Source organism: Mus caroli, chromosome 12, assembly GCF_900094665.2.
Source record: "Mus caroli chromosome 12, CAROLI_EIJ_v1.1, whole genome shotgun sequence".
In the NCBI taxonomy this organism is placed as follows: Eukaryota; Metazoa; Chordata; class Mammalia; order Rodentia; family Muridae; genus Mus; species Mus caroli.
This window is the reverse complement of record NC_034581.1, coordinates 97237756-97259809: the sequence shown is the minus strand read 5'-3', so window position 1 is coordinate 97259809 and position 22054 is coordinate 97237756. Positions and strand designations below refer to the sequence as shown.

The 22054-nt window shown below is 52.3% G+C and overlaps 1 protein-coding gene across 2 annotated transcripts in view; it reads left to right on the top strand.

Annotated features, from left to right (window-relative positions):
- Itpk1 (inositol-tetrakisphosphate 1-kinase) overlaps window positions 1–22054 on the top strand; it is a 136480-nt gene that overhangs the window by 97474 nt on the left and 16952 nt on the right. For both annotated transcript variants that reach the window (XM_029484710.1, XM_021179444.2), the window contains exons 5-7: window positions 16729–16827; window positions 17305–17345; window positions 20801–20966. In XM_029484710.1, coding sequence (XP_029340570.1) covers window positions 16729–16827; window positions 17305–17345; window positions 20801–20966 — 306 coding nt within the window. The remainder of the gene's footprint in view (window positions 1–16728; window positions 16828–17304; window positions 17346–20800; window positions 20967–22054) is intronic.

The following is a 22054-nucleotide window of genomic DNA, read 5'->3' as shown; positions in this document are numbered from 1 at the left end:
GTGATTTTCCCCTTGCCTACCTATCCTGTAGACTATATTTGTGGCCTAAGCTGCCTTGAACTCTAACCTAGATGCCCTTTGCCATGCTGGCGGAATCCATAAGCACATTTTGGTAGACAGGACCAGAGCTAGTCCTGAAAGAGGGGATAGAGAGATGGGAGTGTCCGTTTATTGGGTAAGCACCATGTGCTTGGCCCTAAGCCTCTTATGGTTTGTCTTTCAGCACTGTTTGCTGGGCACAGCGATCCTGTCCATTTCACAGATGAGGCTCAGAGCTGGTATTAATCAGCATTTTGTTATCATAATGAGATACCTGAGCTCAGCTGTGTGTATAAAAGGAAGGTTTAATTACCTCGTAGTTCTGAAGGCTAGAGTCCAAACAGTACAGTGCAGAGCTGTCCCTTGACTGCATTCCCTCATGGTGGGTGACGCTGGAAGGAGAACAGATGAAAACAAGCAAATGGTCACATCTCAGATGGTGACCTGTGGGCAATGAAACTTGCCTCCTTTATAATAACAGCTCCCTTGCCTTGTGAAAACTACCAGGGACTCTCAGTGGCATTAGGAATCACACACACACACACCCTCCACCGCTTAAATGATTCAGTCATTTACACTATAGCCTTAGGAACCTCCAACCACACAGACCTTTGGAGGACGGACGGACAGACAGACACACACACTATATTCAAACCACAGTAGAGTTCTAAGAAGTAGCCAGCACTGTGGTGTCCCAGAGGCCCTCCAGTTCTGGAGCTTCAGCTCCCTGCCTCTAAGCTTTCCTTTTAAAACCATGACCATGGGTGGACTGTACATCCAGGGTCCCACCTGGAGCATTGGCGAGTCTTCCATTCTCTCGAAGGAATAGACAGCTCTTCCCGGGGAAGAGCTGGGCTAGGCTTGTCATAGAGGGGCCTAGGGGCTTTGTTCCTGTTGCCTGATCTTACCAGTTATCATGAGCTCTCAGGGCGACGCCTTCTTACATATGTGTGGGAGGGTACAAAATGGCAGGTAGCCAGCAACCTTCTTCCTTGGGTCAGAATGGCTTGATTTGCTTTCAGAGATGGGTCCAAAACTCTGGATGAGAAAAGGGTATTTTTTTGAACACTGATGGCATAAAGAGCAAGTAGCATTGAATATGAGAGAGGGGCCATCTGGTGAAAGAGGATGGCAGGTCCACACTTCATTTGATGTTGTAGGCCTGCCTGTGAGAAGTGACAGCCTTGGGTGTGGGTCTGTGAAAGGTGCCACCATGTAAACAGTGGAGGCAGACAGGTCGAGGCTGGATTGGAATCTGGCTCCAGCTGCCTGTGTGATCTTGGACTTGTTACCTAATTCTACCTGGGTATATGGAAGACGCAGGTAATGTGGCTCACCCTCACCAGTTAGGATAAAGGGGATCTCATTTGTAGAGACATGGGACAGGGTTTGGCCTACTGGGTCCCCCGAAATAGAAGCTTACAGCTGTTCTTGCTATAGCTGCAGGGCCCAGGCAGCATCTTTATTAGGTCTCTGAGCTTGCTGAAGATGTAGGAGCGGGATAGCAGGGCTCTTACACGCATTTCAGGGGCAGCTCAGGCCTGGTGTGAGCATGCAACTCATGATCAAGGAGCAGGGCGGTGGCAGTGCATTGGCCTCAGCCCGCACAGGAGTTAGGGAACCCGCTAGCTGCCAGTGATTTCAGACAATCAGGTCCTACAAGGCAGTGAAGACTAAGGTGCGTGGAACTTGTTCCAGAGAGGACCCAGTGGTTAGTCAGCTAACAGGTTTCCAAACCCCGGGTGGACCCTGCTATTCCTGGGCATAGAAGAGTGCTACCTGGGACATTCCCTATTGTGCCCACAGGACGGTGTTCTGTTTTTTTGAGCCTTTACGGCATCTAAGGGGCATGGGGACTTCTGATTTGTAGTTCCTTTGGTTTCTCTTGCATCCATTGCTAATGTCCCCCATCTTAGATGAAAGGGGGTGGTCTCAAGCCTCTGTGTGACATGCTAGAAGGACCAGCAGTGGGTTCATCTGCCAAGAACTGCTCTGAGGCTGGCCAGGAAGCCCAATCTCTGTTTTACTGCCGCGGTGGTTCTCAACCTGTGGGTCACGACCCCTTTGGGGGTTGGCCGACCCTTTCACAGGAGTCTTCTAAGATCATCAGTAAACACAGGTATCTATATTATGATTCATAACAGCAGCAAACGTTATGAAGTAGCAACACAAATTTTATGATGGGGGGGGGGGATCGCCACAGCGTGAGGAGCTGTATTAAAAGGTGGCAGCATTAGGAGGGTTGAGAACCACTATGCTACAGCTGCCCCACAGCTTTTCTGGGATGGTGGTGACACAAGGTGACTCAGAGTCAGAGGAAATGTAGGAGGGCTCCCTGCCTGCTGGTTGCCTTTGGCAAATGACCTGCCTGGGTGGACAGATGGGATAGGCAAGGACTTGGAGAATGTCAGGCCCGAGAGTAAGGTGGGGGCTTGGGTTTTGTTTGCAGACAATGTTTCTGTGCTTGAGCAAGTGAGTTGAGATTCTCACTTGTCAGATCAGGATAGATGTGGCTGGAAGCAGCCTTGAACAGCCTTGAACCAGTGTCCTGTGAGGAGAACCTAGCTTCTGGATCTTTTGACAGTGGCTGGCACCAGCTCGGGCTCTGGATGGAGGCTGGGGACAGGCTACTGGAGGGAAGGTGCCAGGCAGAAGCCATTCTGCTGGATCCATAGCCACAGTCTCCAGGCCTTGCCTGCCAGGGCTTACACGAACCACGGACTGTTCCCTAAAGCAGGATTGGTTCTGGGCTGGCAGGAAGTGTTGAGGGGAGGGGGGAGCCTCTGAATGCTGCACCCTGAATTTTCCTTATTGCCTGCACAAGCCAGCTTGTGTTCTTCCAGGAGGGCAGTGGGCCGGGAACTTCCTGCACCCTTTCCTGCACATGGGGCAGTTCCACGGCAGGGCCCCTGGTGGGTTCCCTGCTCTTTCCGTGCCAGCCCCTCCACGGGTGCAGGGGCCCTTCCTGGGAAGGGAACTCATGTGCCTATGCCTCAGACCCTGATTTTTCTTGGAGGCACACAGCCCTTTTCAGGCGTACTGTGCACCACCATAATTACCCCTGAAATTCCCTCAGATAATTATAGCAATCCAAGTGGCAGGGCTTTTGTGTAGAGAAAAGGGGCTTGGTGAGCCTTTCCTAGCTGCCAGCACCCGGAGGCTGAGGTGTGTACCAGGCCCCCTCCCTTCTCTGAGAACCCAGCCTTCAGGGAAGCCCGAGCTGGGAGAGGCTACTGCAGAGACACTTGGCTTCTCTGGACTCTAGGCACTTGGCTCACAAGGAAGGGGCCCCAGAGATATCATGGCACCTGGGCCAGTATCCATGCTTATTACATGCCCCATCCTCTCCAGGCAGAACATCCTCTAGGAGAACCCCCTTCCCCTTTAGTGGTGCCCCAGGCTCAGAGTCAGCACAGAGCATCTTTGTGTGGTCAGTGCCTTGTGTGGTCTCAGCACCACATTTCTAGATCTCCTGTCCCCCAGGAGCAGGAGGGAAGCAGGACCCATTCTCTGCTTTACACCAGCCAGCCGCAGACTCTCAGCATGTAAGTCGCTATATGAGCAGAGTAAAACAAGGCTTCCCTGGGCCTCTGTAAAAGCCCAGAGGATGGCCTTGCAGCTTGGCTGTGTAGCAGTGAGTACCCAGGCAGCTCTCGGGACCTCGTTCTTTGATAGCATGGCCCTGCAGGTCCACAGTGGTGGCTGAACCTTTAGGGTCAGGAAGCTGCGATATGTCTCCCAGTGGCCAGAAGTAGCTGAATACTGAGCTGCAAGGACTTGGGAAATTAATCCTTTTTCTGTGTAGCTATTTGCCCAGCTGAAAGCTAGATGTTAGCACTGGGAAGACGAGCTAGCACAGAATGTGAGGGGGCACCAGTCCTTTCTCTGGTCATCCCCCAAATGCGAGCTCCTCCTTTGGAAACCTGCCTTTTCCATATGAATGGCATTTGGAAGGGCTGTTGGGCCTCTGGCTGGTATGGGGTATGCCCTTTGCCCCCTGACCCCATCAGCAATTCCCTCAATACAGCTGCTTAAGAGCACGAGGCCAAGAGGTTTCAGTGTGACACACCCAGAGCCTGGCCTGGGACTCATTCATATAGCTGCTTCTTGGAGATAGCCACTTGGTGGCATGCCTGTACCCGTGCCTATATTTACCACCTCCCACCCCTCAGGCCGAGGCACAGGCAACCCTGAGCCTCATCCTAGTTCAGACTAAACATGGAAGCTCCCAGGAACATGGCATATCCCGGTGCAGGGCTTGTAGAGGTAGGGAGGAGACCCCCTAACGACAAACCATAATTGGCATTCATTTGAAGGCCAGTTCTCACAGGGACAACCCACTGTGCTTCACAAGGCTGGGGTCCAGAGACACAAGCCCCAACATTAAGGCTTGGTTCTGCTGTGCCAGACAAGGCAATTAAAGGTATGACTCTAGCCGGTTCCCAAACTGACTGAAGCCAGATGTGAGAGGATCCGAATGTCACTGAATGGTATGGATTTGTGTCCTTGTCCTCAGGGATAACAGCTCGGAAGGGTCTTGGGACAAGGGCAAGGGCTAGAGGGCTTCTTTAGGGCTCTAAGGACTTTAGGGTGAGGTTGGCTTTCCAGCCCTCCTTTTCCTGTAACCTCCCACGCGATCTGGGGAGGTGACCAGATGGCCTGTCCCAGACACAGGCCTCCCCAGGGAGGGGTGTGCACAGTGCAAGCAGTCTTCCCTGCCTGTGGTTTTAATGGGAAATTAATCATGGTTCATCTTGGAGGCGGTTTGGAAGCAGGGTTGAAATTGAGTAATCTTGACACCAGGAGGAGAGAAAGGAACGTTGCTTAGAGCTCTGGACAAATGGCTCTCTAAAGATGAGACGGGGATTGTAGGTCAGGGTGCAGCTATCCATCCTAGGAGAGCTAGCGCCGCCCACTCAGCCTCACCACCTGAGCCGTGCTCCAGGCAGTCGACTTGTATGCCTGACACTGTGGTGGCTCTTTTCCCAAGATGACTTTGTGAGGAAGGTTTGCCCACGTTAGAAATGAAGACACTCAAGTACATCGAGCCGGGTGACTCAGAGTTCCAAGATGACCAGAGGCAGGTCTGGGATAGGACCTGCCTGGTCTGAGTTGCTCCTAACCCCCAGGGTACCCTGGCCCCTGCATGCCCGCCTACCTCTGTGACTCTTAGGGATAGCGCTGTGGTGGGAGGCTCTGGTGCTTATGACTAATGATTCCCAGGTCCCTGCCATTACGGGGCCCTGCCAGCTGGCAGTGTTCCCAGGAGTGGGTGCCTTTTATGTATAGGAGGTGACTGTGACCAGAGAAGGTCTTCAGTGTCCATGCTTATTAGAACATAATCCTGATTGCTCTTTGCAAGTACAGCCATAGATTACTTTAAAAGAGCAGCACTTTAGCCCTGAGGCCAGAGCACACTGCGGGCAGATCACCTGGGAGCATAGCCCCAGGCTGGCCACTGCCACCCCTCAGGCCCAACCTTTTCAGGCCTCTAGGCCCGCCTGAGGGTTACTGGCCTCAGCAGCTCCCACTTGAACCTAGGTCCAGCGGAAACCAAAGTTTGGTTGTGTCCTCTCTGTGTTCTGTGTTCGGGGCTGTGGCTCTGCAGGAGAAGGGAGACAATTACAGTGAGACTCAGGAACAGAAAAGCTAAGTTGAAAGATGTTAAATATGAATACTGACAGACTAGCCAGGAAAGAAGTTTTGGTTAAGAAGATGGAGGGGCTGGAGAATTCAGGGCCACTGAAAGAAGCAGTTCATTTGCATGATGATGAAGGTCCAGTCTCCCCACCCCCTACCACCCAGCCTGGCCGTCCTAAGGTGTTCAGCTGCTGCGAAACCTGCCAAGTTGTCTCATCAGATTCCAGCGCTGCACCCCTCTAATCTACTTGGTACATCGTGGAGCCCCAACAGAGGAAAGGGGAAAGTGTCAGATATGTTGGCTTGTGGCTTTACTCTGATGTAGCACTTCTCAGAGCCTTGATAGCTACACGAACGTACATTATTAGTCTATGGTGGCATGGATTTTTTTGAATCATAAAATACACTGGTACTTCATATTCCAATAAGTGATAAGTGATTTGCCCCATTATGAGACACATCTCGATTTCATAGATGGAAAACAGAATCAATTCCAAGTGCCTCAATAAAATCAATAAAATACAGTCGTTCTTACTCTAGTCAGCTGTGACACTGTATACACCCCCAAAACCCCCATGTATACACCCCATAACCCCCATGTATACACCCATACCCCCCATGCCCACACCTGCCACTTCATGGGGCTTCTAGCAAAAGATCTGCTCTACCCAGGACATTTAAATTCCAGGCTGACTTCTATGGGTTTTAATCAGTTCATTTCTTTTATGTATGTTGGGTGTTTGGCCTGTATGTAAGTCTGTGCACTATATGAATGCAGTACCCTTGGAAGCCAGTAGAGGGCACTCCGTCTCCTAGGAATGGAGTTACTGATGGTTGCAAACCGCCATGTGGGTGCTGGGAATCAAACCTGAGTCCTCTAGAAGAGCAGCCAGTGCCCTTAACCTCGGAGCCATCTCTCTAGCTATATCTGACTCAAGTCTTCAAAATCAGCTGCTAATCTTCCTTCGGGAATCTTCTCATTCTTTGAAGGGATGTGTGAAATCCACATACACTTCTAAAAATAAGAAGTTGGATTATACTCCCGTACGTCTACTGCTACAACCGCACCCCCTTCATATCTGTCACCCTGTGTCCGAGTCAGGCACAAAAACAAGGGGGGGTGTCCTAACAATATCATATTCAGTATTTGAACCAGTCAGTCATCATTCATTTGACTATTTGGGTGCGTAGTGTTACTTAGTTTTGTTTGGACTTGGGGGGGGTGGAGTTTGTTTTGTTGCTATAGTTGTGTAAACTATGTTTCTGTATATTTCTATACAAATTTTTCCCCCAGAGGTGGGATGTCTTGCTTGAAGATTCCCAGCATGCTCACACAGGCAGATCTTGCCGTTTTACCCTTGAGTAGTTCATGTCTAATCACGGCGGCCCTGTCTGGGGGAGAGGGTACCCAGCCCATCTTAGCACTGTGACTAGACAGGTCCGGTGTCTCTGACTGCAGTTACTGCCCACTTGTGTTTCTGCTCCAATAAATCCTCATGGGACTTACCCTTCTCTTGGGTTGAGAAAAAAAAGGTTGTTACTCTATTTCTTATTGACTATTTAGAATCCCCTTGGAATGGAGGAAACTGTTTTAAAAACAGTTTCTCCAGTGCAAGCATCGTCTTTGTGCTGGGGCCAAGCTAACATCTATCTCTGCTTCCTGGACACATCCTGTGGAGAGAGCACTGCAGGCGTTATGTTTTATGTGTCTTGGAAACACAGGGACGACTGCAGTTTGGGAGTTGAACCTGAGAGTCCGGGTTAGCCCCGCTAGGGTCTGGAGGGGCTGTAAATCAGTGGGGACAGCTGCCACTGAGCTAATCCACATTTACAGCAGCTGGTCAGGGTTCAGGAATGTCTGGCCCTGTCCCAGCCTGTGTCTGGCTCCTTCACTTCTGGGCTCTGAACATTCCGGGTGGGAATAGCTGCTTGGCTCCAGGAAACAGAGACAGGTCACCAGCCTGGTCCGGAGGAAAACCTCTCAGGAGGCTGACTCTAGTGTGCTTCCTCAGGCCATGTCAGCCCCACACCCGGATGTTGATCTCCTCCAGCCCTGTGCCCTCATTTGCATAGCATCCTCCCATGATACCTTACCTGTAGCCAGGCTGCCAAGTTGGGATATTGCTGTCTGTAGGGAGGGTGATGGGACAGAAGGCCTCTGAACCCCTAGGGAGCAGAGCGCCAGCTGTGGCCACTGTGGAATGCTCCCTGCATCCCTTACTGACTCCAAATGACCCCAGCCAGTTGCCCTCTTAGGACTTACAGTGACTGCATGTATAGTAGATAGTTTTCAAGATAGCATGTACTCTTAACATTTGGCGCCTCAGCTCTTTTTATTATTATTATTATTATTATTATTATTATTATTTTCAGGCAGGGTCTGCTGAGCTTGTAATCCCTCTGCCTTAACCCCCTGAGTAGCTGGGATTGTGGACTTGTGCCACCAGGCTCAGCTCTAAACGCCTCTCACAAGGACATCGGCTCTTTTATACCATAGCCAACCCTGATGACCTCGTTTTACCTGGATACCTCATTAAAGAGACCCTCTCTTGTACAGCCCCGAGCTGAGAGGACTGAGGCTTCCACGTGAGCTTCAGGAACTGAGCACAGCCCTTTAGTGTGAGCTACTTCAGTGTCGGGAGAGCTTGAGAAGTGAGCTGAGGTCTCCAGTGATGGAAACCTAGGGTAGCAAGGCAGTGCTGAGACTTGTGAGATGCCAGGGAGCCACAGATTTGGGGTAGAACACTGGGGAGAGAAGACGGGTTATGTGTGACAGGCTTGGGGAGCAATTTCCTGATTGTGAATTCCAGGAACACCTAGGGGCAACTGGGATGCAGTCCCAGTACTGGGACCTCGGGGGGGGGGGGCTGCCTTGTCTGATGTCCTAGGAGAGCAGGCCTAAATGATACTGTGTGAGTGAGCTGAGGCTGGGGCATTCCAGGTGCCCTCTAGAGGGTGCTATCACATTGGAACAGGGCTACCTTGCCCTCTTGAACTTTTCCAAAGGCCCTGCATGAGTGTAGCCTCGTATGTTCCTTTAGCAGTCCAAGAGGTACATGGTGTAAAATTGTTCCATCTGCAGATGAGGGAGATCAGATAAGAGAGAGAAATGTGGTGACCTGGCTAGAGGCACAGATGATAGTGACAGGATTGGCTCTGAGGCCTCCTCAGGCAATGCTCATCACTACTGTCACATTTTACTTTGGGGGATCTTCGTCCCAGAGATGGCTTCTTCTCCACACTCTCCTGGCCCCGAGCTACAGAGAAGTCAGTGCTGAGCTTGTACCCTGTCCCTGCACTATGGTGTGTAGTCAGCATTTGATCCTTTCTGCTGAGCATCTCCAACATGGCTCACTCCCGCTGATGGCTTGACCCGCAGCAGCCTGGGCTGACAGTGCCAGAACAGCCAGGGCTGGGGAGGTGGCTCAGTGTGCTCCAGAGGCATGAGGACCCAAGTTCAGACTCCTAGCACCCACATCAGAGCAGACACAGCAGTGTGCAGCCTTAACTCCAGTACTTGGGGCAGGAAGTAGAGACAGAGCTGGCAAATCAGGTTCAAAGAGAGACCCTGTTTCAAAAAAAAAAAAAAAAAAAAGATGGAAACTGATTGAGGAAGGCACGAGGACTGCCCCTTCGCCACCCCGTGCACCGTGTGTGTATGGGTAGCCACCCCGTGCACCGTGTGTGTATGGGTACAACACACACGCACACAATGACACTACAACCAGTTCTTGGTATGTTCTTATCAGGACTTGAACTAGGGCGCCTCTTCAGCTCCCACTGAGGCAACAGGCCCTGCAAGCCAGGTTGTAGACTAGGTTCCATACCTTTAACAGTTTATCTCTTACCAAACAGAGTTTAAAGCAAAGATGGCAAGAGGTGAATCTGTGTCCCTTTTGTAATTTAAATTCTTTCATAATTTAAATCGGTTCTCTCCACGCTGGGGCGGAGGAGCAGGTACTGATTTTGTCTTGACCTCATTTTAGGGAAACTGAGGCACAGGAAGTAAAGTTTCAAATGAGCTGATCATGAGGGGTGGAACTGGGATGCAGACCTGGGTGTCCTGGGTCCTCCTCTGACCTGTTAGAGCCTAGCCAAGTCGGACAGTGGGGTGTGTCATTTGGTTAGGGCAAGCACAACAGCAGGGTTCTCCTTCCGTGTGAACAGAAAGGGGTGCCCGGCAAGGCCATCCAGGCAAGAGAATTGGCTTGAGTGACAAGCAAGGGTTCCCCAGGCCAGGAAGGAGTCCCTAGGCTCCAGCACACACAGAGAGGAGGACCTAAGATCTGGTTCTATGTCAATGCTTGTTTTCAGAGGAGTCAGGGAGAACCTTGATCCTGTGTCTTACTGTCATGTGCTGGCAATACCATGGGCCCCTCCCTCATCGTCCCCCTCCCTCATGGCCCCCTTTGAATGAAACCATTTCCTACCATACTTCAGGGACCTTGGGAGAAAGAGATGGCAAAGCTACACCCAGTTCTGACAGACCCTGGCTGTCACACCACCGAGCCTGTGGGAACCCACTTTTCCTGTGGATTCCCCCCTCAGAGCAGGGAAGGTGGGAGTGTAGTCTGGTGCGTTGCTCATTCGTGTGCTCGCCAGCCTGCTTGGGTGCAGCCACAGGCATGGCCTGTTGTGCTGAACTCTGTGAAACCCAAGCTCTGGGAAGTCTAGGGAGTTACCCAGCTCCGACTGAGCAGGCAGAGTCTGTATAGACCAGAACGGACATGGTTACTAGGCCTGGTCACATGTGGTCTCCTGTGGAGCCCTCCCTGGTCTATCCAGAGTATAATTAGAATTGAAAGTCTGAACAGGGAGTTCTAGCCTGGGCTGCTACACCTTGGCTGCCCATCTCTCCTGGGAGTAGGCTGGGAGTTCTGGTGACTGGGAATAGGAGCTGCTGGTTCTCTCCTAGCCTGACTTCTGGCCTGACAGCCTAGTGTGCCTCCTCCCCACTAGAGAGAAGGATGAGGACAGACCACCAGGCCACTTGGCTAGGCTCTAACAGGTCAGAGGAGGACCCAGGACTACCCCAGAGTGGTTAGCTTCGTGTCATCCATGTCACAGCATATTTTCCCTTCCTGCAGCTGTGCTGTGGCTCCCGAACATGTATTGTCACTCCAGACTACTGAGCAGGACTCTAGCCCCAGAAGGCTACCTGTCCCAGCCTCACCCTGAGTCAGGCCTGGTGAACTATCTTAGAGAGAGATAGGATATTCCTCACCACACTCCTCATCCTGTCCTTTCATAACGGCACGGCCATTCATTGCTGGTGCTGCAGTGTAGTGCTTCCATCCTTTGGGGACACAGTGTGGAAGAACCAGAGAAATGACCATTCCCCTGGACCACCCACCCCACCCTCCCCGTGATGGAGCACAGTCACCACATGTTGGGGGGAAATTTCAGCAGTCAAGCAACCAGGGATACAAGGTCATAGGGCACCGGTGTTCTGTAAAAGCAGAGAAGAAAAAGGGAGATTCATTTATTAAAAAATAAAACGGTGAAGATGGGAACAGAAATAGACTGAGAAAAGCCAGTAAGAGCCCGGACATGGACCAGGGAATGGCTGTGACTCAGAACATGTCTGCTCCTCCGCGTGTCTCCTCCGCTGGGCCCTGGCTGCACGCCAGACTCCTGACAACCCAGCTTAGCTCATCCGGTCCCTTTTCAAAGGTTCCGGCTGGTGAGCGGTTGGTTCAGCTCCTGCCCTGTGGTTACCTGCAAAGTGCACAGGATACTCTTGTGTGGCCTGGATGCCAGCGGTCATTCCCGTGTGAGATCCCAGCCTCATGCTGGTTGTGAGGTAGAAGAGTGGGAAGCCGGGAGGCTCGCAGTTTCTCAGGGGTTGATGGTTCTCAGCCCTCAGAGGAAGACAACCCAAAAAAAGCCGCTTAGCCCAACTCCCTTCCAAAAATAAGATGACAGATAAAGCAACAACAGTACCCTTCCTCCAAGAGCCAGAAATAGCCGCTCCGGCTCCCAGCCCAGGCTTACCCAAAATTCCTTTATCCTGTCCCTGCTGGTGAGGCCACCCTGCGCTTCCCATGGCTGAGCCACGGGAGCCTCCACTGACGATCCCCACGGGCAGCTTTGGGAACTGAGGTCCTGGCCCGCCAGAGCTCCTGCCCTGATGCTGCAGGACTTCATCCCATCCTCCATCCCTCTCAGCAAGGTGGTCCAGTATTCACCGTCTGGACTGGCCACAGCCGGCTCCCCCTCATGCTCGGCTCCCCCTCGTGCTCAGGCTGGCCGCATGCACACCCCACCTCAGCACTCCCCTCGGGTGCCTTGTTTCCTTCCAGGTCTCACCAGCATACCTGACCTCTGTTTTATCTGCTGCTGTATCCCAGGCTCTCAAATCTAGCAGAGGCTATCCTTTTCCTAGTGGTGGATGAACCCAAAATGCGAGCGGTAATGGGTTTTTAGTCCACTGTGATTTCACAGGTATACTGGAATGACTCTGGCGACAGGAGCCAGAGCAGGGAACTGGGGTCCCAGTGACCCCCTCCCTTCCCAGGGTTGGCATAGGGTAGGCAGCCAGAGGTCTGCAGTTCAGAGTGTGGGTAGCCATCTCCAAATTAGTATAAAGGAACTGGGACATCAGTAGGCAGGCATGTCCTTCTTTCTTGGCCCCTCTTACTCTCTAGGCTCTCTTACATACTTGAGAGTTGGAAAGCAGGGGTCTGGTCTGCCCAGTGCTGGATGTTGCCTGTTCTCTGGAAGTGTCTGTGCTCTTCCCAGACACCTCTGGGAAGAGATGGGCTCTCACCCTTTTCTGCTCTCACCTCAGGTCCAATGGGGGTGGGGAGAAACACCTGAAGTTGTTGGGTTTGTTGTTGTTGTTGTTTTTTAATGTGTGTGAGCATTTTGCCTGTGTATATGTCTTTGTACCTCATGCATGCCTGGTGCCTGTGGCGATCAGAGAGGCGTTGGATTGCCTAGAACTGGAGTTGAAAATGGTTGTAAGCAACTATGTACTTACTGCACCCTGGCCCTCCTCAAGGGCAGTCCGTGCCTCTTCCCAGACCATCTCTCTAGCCCCTCAAATGCTTTTATAAACATATATTGAGATGATGGCGTGGTTTCACCTCCCGCCACCCTACCCCTGATCCAAGAAGATACATTCTGATACCCCAGGAGGTGGTTGAAACCTCAGGCACTGCTGGATGCTGTGTTTACTGTGGTTTTCCCTAGTCACACATACCTACAGTGAATTCTAACACGGGACTGGGGATATATGGCTCAGTGGCAGAGCACGAAGCATTTGTGAGTCCCCAGGTTCAGTCCTCAGTACCACAAAAATGTAATTTATAAATTACATACAGTGATGGATAAATCATAATTATGTGGTGATTAGAACCCTTGTAACAAGAGACTACAATCTAATAGCCGCTGACCCTTTTGAAATATTTCATGGGTATGGATGCATGTGTGTAGGGGGCATGCAAACATGCCACAATGCACATGTGGAGGTCAGAAGACAGCTTGTGAGAAGCAGGCTTGCTGGCAAGACTTCTTACCCATTTCGGTCATTTCAAGCACCTACCACCCCTTCCCGCCCCCCTCCCCCCTTTTACAAGTTAGGTTTTCACCACGTAGCCCAGGCAGCCTTGAACTCCTAATCTTCCTGCCTTAGGTTCTTTAAGACAGGTAGGTGTATACCAACTCACCCCCAACGTATCCCTGTTTTAAGTAAGAAAAGTGCTTTAGGACATGACAGCTGACCTGATAACCCAGTCGGTTCCTGACTGTGTGCAGCATGGGTGCTGGACACAGGGGTAGTTCAGGTTCAGACCCCACTGCAGTGGCTGGCCAGAAACCCCAGTGCTTCGGCAAGGCACACAATTTAAAACGGGCGAATTGTTCCTCCTTTGGGCTGTGGATAACTATAGGGGATACAGCCTGTGGGTCTGGATTGGTGAGGAGCTCTGGGATAGGAAGAATTGCCTTGGTGGTTTACAGACACACACACACACGCACGCACGCACGCACGCACGCACGCACGCACGCACGCACGCACGCACAGCTAGCTGTCTTGGGAGGCTCATCACAGACTGGGCGAGGGACGGGGGGATCGTGCTGTTCAGGACACCCTGGATTAGGCTCTTCATGGGTGCTTCTTTTGAGACTTCTTACAATACGTTTTGATCATCTTCATCCTCTACTCCTCTCTTGACTCCCCACAGACCCATCCCCATCCACCTGTCCCACTTCATGTCACCTCTCTCTTTTAAAATAACTCAGAGTTCCGGGTTTTTTGCTGCTCGTGGGTGTGGGGTCAGTCCTCTGATATGGTGACCAACCCTTGGCCACCCCTGGTGTTTCCTTCCCCCAGAAGCCATCTGCTGCCCGTAGCTCCTTAGTTAAGGGCTGCTTCTTGTGAGCCTCCGCCCCTCCAGTCTTGCGTGTTGACTAGCCCGATCTCACGCAGGCCTTGTTCAGGCTCCCACAGCTGCGTCAAGTCCATGAGTGCAGTGGTCCGTCATGTCCTGAAGACGCTGTTTACCTCGGGCCTCCCAACCTCTGGCTTTGACAGTCGTCCTCCCTGTTCTTCCTCAGTGGTCTGGGGGTTGGGGGTGACATCAGTGTCCCATTTGTGGCCGAGCATTCCACTGGCACTCACTCTCTGTACTTTGTCCAGTTGTGTGTGAGTCAGCCACCCTCCCCAAGGATACTGCTACCAAGGCAGTTGTGGTGAGAAGCACGGGCTTGAGTCAAACAAGCTGCCTAGTGCAGCTTCCCAACTGCATGGCTTGCCCACTGGAGAGCTCCGTGCAAAGAGCTTCGCCTTTCTTGCTGTCCCCCCACCCCACGCCCCGTTTGTAAATGGGAGATGGGGTTACTTCCTTGGGAGGGCAGTGTGAGGGTGAGTGTGTGGAACTGTGTCTGGCACAGAACAAGAGTGTATTGAGATGTATCCAAGGTGCTGTGTAAAAAGCCTGAGTGGGCCACAGCAGGAAAGATGCTGAGATCTCAGAAGCCAAACTCAGGTCATGCTAGTCTCCTGACTGGGAAGTCTGGTCACTTTTACAGGACATGGCCTTGTAGGATCTCAGCAGCTTGGGTCTTCCTGAAAGAGGAGGGCTGGGCCAAGCCCTGGGCCAGAGGTGTGAGTGGACGGATGCTAGGCCAGGTGCCTCCTACCTTAAGGCTCCTGCTCTCTGTCTGCAGAGTCCTCCAGATTATTCAGGTGTGAGCATCACACCCCCTGACTGCAGGGTCTGCACTCTGCAGCACAAAGACTCTTGTACCGCCCGAATCCTCCTTCCATAGACAACTGTGGAAGGAAGGCCTGCTGGTCACCTGCTGGGCCTTTCTGGCTCAGGGTGGAGTGCAGACCTAGGCCTCCATTTGAATAAAGGCTTACAGCTGTACAGAAGGATCCGGTCTTCCCAACCCCATGGGACTTGGGGCGGTGCGTGATCCCGAGCTTCTGTTGGATCTATACAACTGGACGCTGGGTGCCACAGGTTGAGGCACATGAGCAATTGCAGCAGTCTACAGATGCTGGCTTCCAGCCCCCTCCCAGGGTCCCCAAGGAATGCAACCCCAAACTATTGTGCCTACTTGGAGTTTGGACTTTGCCTAAGGAGAATGAGCTGAGAAGGGAGATTAAGCATCTTAATATGTTCTGTTGTGTTTGTAGTTTTCCGTGAGGAAGGTGAGGCTGGGTCTTGATTTAATGTGCTCATGAGACAATAGAGCCTGCTGGCCTACTCTGGGCTTGGTTTCCAAGTCTGTGAGTAGCAGGCTACCCCTACCCCCACTAACACTCAGCCTTTCCAGGTATCTGTGCCCAGTACAGGGTGGTCTCACCTCCTGGAAGCACACCGTCATCTTAGCCATGGGGACCATGACAAGAAGCAACAAAAAACTAATTATTGGGGATTCAAAATACATTTGCTTTCCACCGATAATCCCCTTTGTCCTGACCTTGTTTAGCAGCAGAAGTATAAGGAAGTATGTGTAGAGCAAGTCGGTTTCCATGGCCTTGCCCCATATCCAACAGTGTTAGAACCCATGGCAGGAGGGCAGAGAGATGGCTCAGCAGGAAAAGGTGCCTGCCACCAAGACTGAAGACCTGAGTTCAATCCCCACAACCCACGTGGTGGAAGGAGGGAACTAAGTCTGGCAAGCTGTCCTTTGACCTTCACGCATGCCCCATTCCAAACACACAAATCAAATTATTATTTTGTTTCATTTTATTTTATGTTTTGATTTTTCAAGACATGGTTTCTCAGGGTAACCCTGGCTGTCCTAGAACTCACTCTGTAGACCAGGCTGGCCTCAAACTCACAGAGATCTGCCTGCCTCTGCCTTCCATGTGCTGGGTCTAAAGGTGTGCACCACCACACTCAGCTATACAATAATTTATAAAAAAAGGAAAGAAAGGATCCATTGGCGAGCACTGGAGGAGACAGTCATACCTTCTGAAACCAGTGGGTGCAGCAGGCCTGGAGCCTGTCGTGGACAAGGGGGGCGGGGGGCTTAGAGATTAGGAGGCTGAGGTGGGTGCCAGATGCCTCTATGAGGGGTTAGAGGGTGACTCTGCAGACTATAGTGGAGGGGCATAGCATGGTGCAGCCTGTGCTCAGATCTAACCACATGACATTGTCATGAAACCAAGATACAGAGTGGGAGCAGGCTGAGGGTGGGGGTACCGAGTTAAGGAGGTGACAAGCGTACCAAGCGGTATCCTATTTGATAGCTCTCCGTGTGTAAACAGAGACTCAAAGACTAAGTATTTAGTAATTATAGCTGTAAAACCGTGGAGGTTTTCAGTGCACCTCACATTTTCCAGTTAGCGTATGAGAATTTTATGCTGACAGAGGGCTGGAGAGATGGTTCAGCCGTTAAAGGCTAGGCTCACAACCGAAACAGCAGGAATTTTTATATTGACGGAAACAGTCATGGAAAATGTGAACAACCATGCCTGGCTTATTGTGCACGCATGCACGCATGCACGCAGGGTTGTGGGGTTGGGAGCTGTGGGGGTAGGTATAGAAGGTGACTCTGGCCAGTGTGCTGACCCAACTTCCCCTGCCCTAGATGACAGAATCTGCTCGCCGCCTTTCATGGAGCTCACGAGCCTGTGTGGGGAGGACACCATGAGGCTGCTGGAGCAGAATGGCCTGGCCTTCCCCTTCAGTATGTACACCGCGGGCTCCGGCGTGGACATCGCTACTGTGGGAGGACCTTACAGGGCCCTGTAGATTTGAGCTCCCTTGAAGCAATTGAAGGCCCCGAACGCCAAGAAGAGTGTACAGCCCTGGGTCCCCACCTCTGCCCATACCTTGAGAGGGTCTTTGCTGAAGGGACTCTTCCTACCTGACCTGGAGGCGTCTGTCTGTGTCGCTCTGAGGACAGACAGTACTCAATGCCTGCCAGCGACTGTCTTCTCCTTAGTCCTAGTCCCCACCGGCTCTTTGTGCCTTTGTGAGAGTTCCTCACAACCCTGAAAGTCCCGGATCTTACCCAATATCAGTATCTAAGCAAGGCTGGGTTTGCTTGATACTTAGACAGGGGCAGGGGGTGGGGTTCCTATCCAGAGGGTCCCAGTTCCCCTTGTCTGGCCATGTGGTTACCAGGCCCGCTAACCTCTCTCTATCTCTCTCTCTCTCTCAGTTTGCAAAACCAGAGTGGCTCATGGAACCAACTCTCATGAGGTGAGTGGAAGATTTTCCTATCCATGCATCATCCCCATGTCTGCCCATCTCTCTCTCTGGGCCCTTGCTCAGTTCTGTTGCTAGAGCCACGCCTGCTGCTGCTGCTCGCTGTCCTGCTCTGAGTAGCCACACCTCGGGGTATAGCTCAGCAGAAGAACCACTGTGGCTCTGTCCTGTCTCCCACTTCACCTAACTTCCTGTCCCTACTCTGAAGGCTGCCTTCCCTCACCTTGGGAGCCTGGCTCAGTCTGCCCGGGATGCTGTGCAAGCTGCCTGCTGGGCACACATAGCATCTTGCAGCTCAGAGGGCCACGAGCTGCTTCTGGTAAGAGCATACCGCAGGCCACCCTCTTGGTACATCCTCACAACTCGCTTTGCACGTCTGAGAGGAAATAGTGTACCCTCACGAGGGCTCTCAAGAGAGACCCATCCTGGAGACCTCATCCAAGCCTTACACCTACAGATGCCATCCCACTGGGGTAAAGGCCTCCATGTATGTGTTTGGTAGACACACATAGGCAGTTTGTAGCAGAGCCAACAGAAAGCACACCAAATTGGTGTGTCCTTGGTTTCCTGGTCTCGGGTCCATCAGTGATAGGTGCTGGCTGGACTCCCGAAGAGGCATTTGAGAGGAATATATCAGTCCTACCGGTTCAGAGGAGATTTGAGGAGAGAGCCCACACCTCCAGTGTGCTGAGACCCTTCCTTCTGCATGGCTGGGTGCCTCTGTCTCTGAGTGTACAGGAATCTTGCCCTGATGTCAGTACAGAGTGTCTGGAGAGACACTTTGGGGGTGTGGGGACAGTAAGCATGTAAGGACTTAGAGGCAAGAGGGGCAGTGGCTATGCAGACCACCCACCCTTAGGTCCCTGTAGTTTTCTTAGCAAGGTCCCACATTCTCCAGGGTGACCTAAGTCGCCCCATGGGGAAAGCCTTCCTGATAACCATAGTGGCAGAAGTGCTCCCCGAGAGAAGACTAAAAATGGAAGCCCAGACACCATGACTTTTTCCAGATCTAGGTCATTTTCATCTCCTGGCAGATGTTTACGGGGAAATGTCTATAAACAGTGTCAGAACACCAGGGGACAGTCTGTGCCAGGGGGTGGCCCTGCCATGGGAAGCCATCATCAGCTGCAAGGACAGCTGTCTGCTAATGTCAAGAGCCATGTGGGGGTATCCTGGCTGCTTGGGTTCCCAGCTGTAGCAGCACCCCAAGGTGCTTTCCCGAGTAAGCCAGGCAGGAAGCAGGCAGACTCCAGAGCAGCTGCAGCGCCCTTCCCGTCACCACCGAATAGCTCCTCCGTGGCAGAGGGGAACCCAGCCTCCGGATAGCACACAGCCAGCCGGCACTACTGGCACTGTTATGCATTGCCTGACATGCACCTCCAGTTGCTATGCCTCTCTGATCATCTGCCCACTTTTTAATCGCTGGGAATTTGACAGTTATGGGGTGAGGGAGTTGCTGTGTAGCTTGCCACAGAGCCTGGCCCACAGCTGCTCCAAGAATGGAATTTAGGATTCCATCAGATTAGGGCACTGCTGAGTCACTGACAGTCAACCCCTAGGTGAGGTCATCACCCCCCAGGGAGGCCTTCTGGCATTCAGGTATGTGCAGAAGCACACACGCATGCAAGCACACACGCGTGCATGTCCGTCCTCTGTTGCTATCTCAGCGCCAGGCACTCTCCTAGTCCACAGCCATCCTTGGGCACATGAAGACCCATTGCATTCTGAGGTCTGGAGGACAGGCCGGGGGAGACAGGAAGTTTGTCACCAGAGACTATCTTATGTAGAGTGGGCAGGGTGGGGGACCAGTGCCTCCTACTTTACAGGGATATCCAGTGGCATCGAGTTCAGGGAGGATGGAAATGAAGCTGCAAAGAGGGAACTTCTCCCGGGGTCCTCGTGTATCCCAGCCTGGTGATCCATGCCTCTGCCTTCCCCAGCTCCATCATCAGCCCTCACTAGACTGTTTGCTTCTATGGACCTAGAACCCAGTGCACACACATGAGCTCTACAGGGCAGTCAGTCCTTCTTCTCTCCCTCCCTCCCTCTCTCCCCACTTACAGAAGCTACATAACACAATTTATCAAAGCCCCATCTACCTACACTTGCTAGTAGATACTTGGTTGTAGCAAGAAGAGTGGGGCTTAGCTGGCCTGTGCTGGGTAGTGTGTCCTAGCACCAGGGGCTTCAGTCTGCCCAGTCTACAGCATCTGTGTTCTTAGCTGCTTCCCACACTGTTGCCTCATTCTTGTAAGAAGGTTGAGAGGACATCTGTTCACACCTCACTCCCGGCCTGGCACACACTGGTGTTTCCACATGGCTTGGATTCTGGCTTCTATCCTGCCCAATTGGGCTTCAGGCACACTGTGGTTCTGTAGTGGCTGACCTAAGGGTGACAGTTGGTCAGGTGGCCATCTTTCCAGGACCATTAGCCTTGCTTAGTGACCCCGGAATGTGCCTGGGCTCTCTCTTGGCCATGTAGTGAGTGATGTTGCTCAAGCCACTACTTCAGGTAAGCTGGGGCAACCCCCTGGTCCCATCATCCTCAGGGCCGGTCATGCCAGACTCCATACCCAGCTTGTGATGGAGTAGAAGAGGACCCAGGTGTCTTCTCCACCACACTCAGCCCCCATCAGAGCCTCCTTCAGCATGTTGGTCCCTAGAGGAGCTTGAGGCTCGGACAAAGTTGTATTCGAGTTGGCTGAGTATCATGTGACTGTGATAGGGCATGTCAAGGTGCCAGGCAGACCCAATTCCAACCCAGCCTCACTCTCCTGCAGATCGCTCACTGAAGCATATGGGGCCTCAGTTTCCTTATCTGTAAAGGTGTGGCAGTGTGTCCATCTCAGGCACTGTAAGGATGGCCCCTGGGCGCCTAGTGCTTGCAGTAAAGTTATAACAAGAGGCGACTCTGACCAAAGGCCTCCTACTCCTGGCTGGCGGGAGTCTCCTCCGTTTTGGGTCTTTGTGGAAGAGCCTCCAGGTGTTATAAGCAATGAGTAGCGCCCAACCTAGGGATCCCTGTTCCCCAGGATTGCAGTGACGCATGATCTCGGGAGCTCTGGAGTTCACAGCCTGCTCAGCTTTATGTGACAGACCCAGTAAATTCAAGGTTTCCCAACACAAACAGCACAGCTACCAAGTTCACGGATGTTCCTGCACCCTGTCCCACTCGCTCTGCCTCGAAACTCTTTGGGGGTCCTCAAAGAGGGACTCATTGTCCCTGAGGGTATTAGAGGGGCCCTCTGGAGAGCAGCCTCGCACCCCTTGGAGGAGCCCTTCACATCCCCCTTGGAGGATGCTCACCTCCATCTGTCTTGGGCACCAGCTCTTCGCCACAGGGCCAGGGAGAGGTCATCGTGGGGGTCGCCCAGGAAGGTGACCAGCCACCGTGTTGGAGATTGGCAGCTGATGGACTCTGATGCAGCCTTTGGTCTTTGTCTCCCCAGATGGCTATTGTGTTCAACCAAGAGGGCCTGAATGCCATCCAGCCTCCCTGTGTGGTCCAGAACTTCATCAACCACAATGCTGTCCTGTACAAGGTGTTTGTGGTGGGCGAGTCCTACACAGTGGTCCAGAGACCCTCACTCAAGAACTTCTCTGCGGGCACATCAGGTAATCCAATCTGCTGCTCCTGATTGTGTCACTCTGTGCCAAACCCTGCGGCAGAGCCAAAATGGATACCTGGTGTCTGTCTCCTGGTCTTCCTTGTTATTTCTGGGTTAGTGAGAGGTGGCCTGGGTTGAAAGAGTCGTATGATATAGATAAATAGATAGATAGATAGATAGATAGATAGATAGATAGATAGATAGATAGAGAGATAGAGAGATAGAGAGATAGATAGATAGAGAGATAGAGAGATAGAGAGATAGAGAGATAGAGAGATAGATGACAAAAGAAGGATCCTGAAGGGTCACCGAGAGACCCTGTGCCGTAGGCACCGTGGGGCTCCATCCCTCAGAGCTGCCGCTGACTCCAGGAAATTTCTAGAAGCTTCTTATTCCCAGGAAGGTCCCTTGGCCCCACCCAACGATGGTGCCCAGGAGGAGTGTGCCAGAGTGGGTGTGGCCAGCCCAGTGTGGGACATGAAGGAGGGAGATGACGGCTGACCCACCGCATTGCATGCCACCCTTGCCTAGTGTGTCCGGTTTGCTAAAAGGGGACCCCAGTCTGAATTACCTGAAGCCTCCACCGTTGTCAAGGTGTGCCAGGGCTTCCGTAGCAGGCTGTAGCTACCTAGTCACAAAGATCCCCGTGGAGCACCTCAGGCAAGTCCCAGTGGGCGTAATCACTCACCCCTGCCACCCATGCCTCAGTGAACTTCCCCTGAACTGATGGGCGGGGCCCTAGTGTCTCTGAGCTGTCCTGTGGTAGAGTGTTTACATGACTCCTTGTCCCTGAGGGTCTTGGAGAAGGCTCTCAGGGGTCAGCCTCTCCCTCTCATGCTCGCCCTTCCATCCATGCTGGACATCAGCTGTGTGGGGCCAGTGAAAGATGTGCTGACACTGGAGCTGCTCAAAAGAATGTTCTAGCAATCCTGAAGGCCCCTCTTAGGCAAGTTCCAGAACTTTGTGGGTCACAGCCATGCCTTTATTTTTTTTTTTTTTTTTATATTTTTATTACATATTTTCCTCAATTACATTTCCAATACTATCCCAAAAGTCCCCCATAGCGCCCCCCACTTCCCTACCCACCCATTCCCA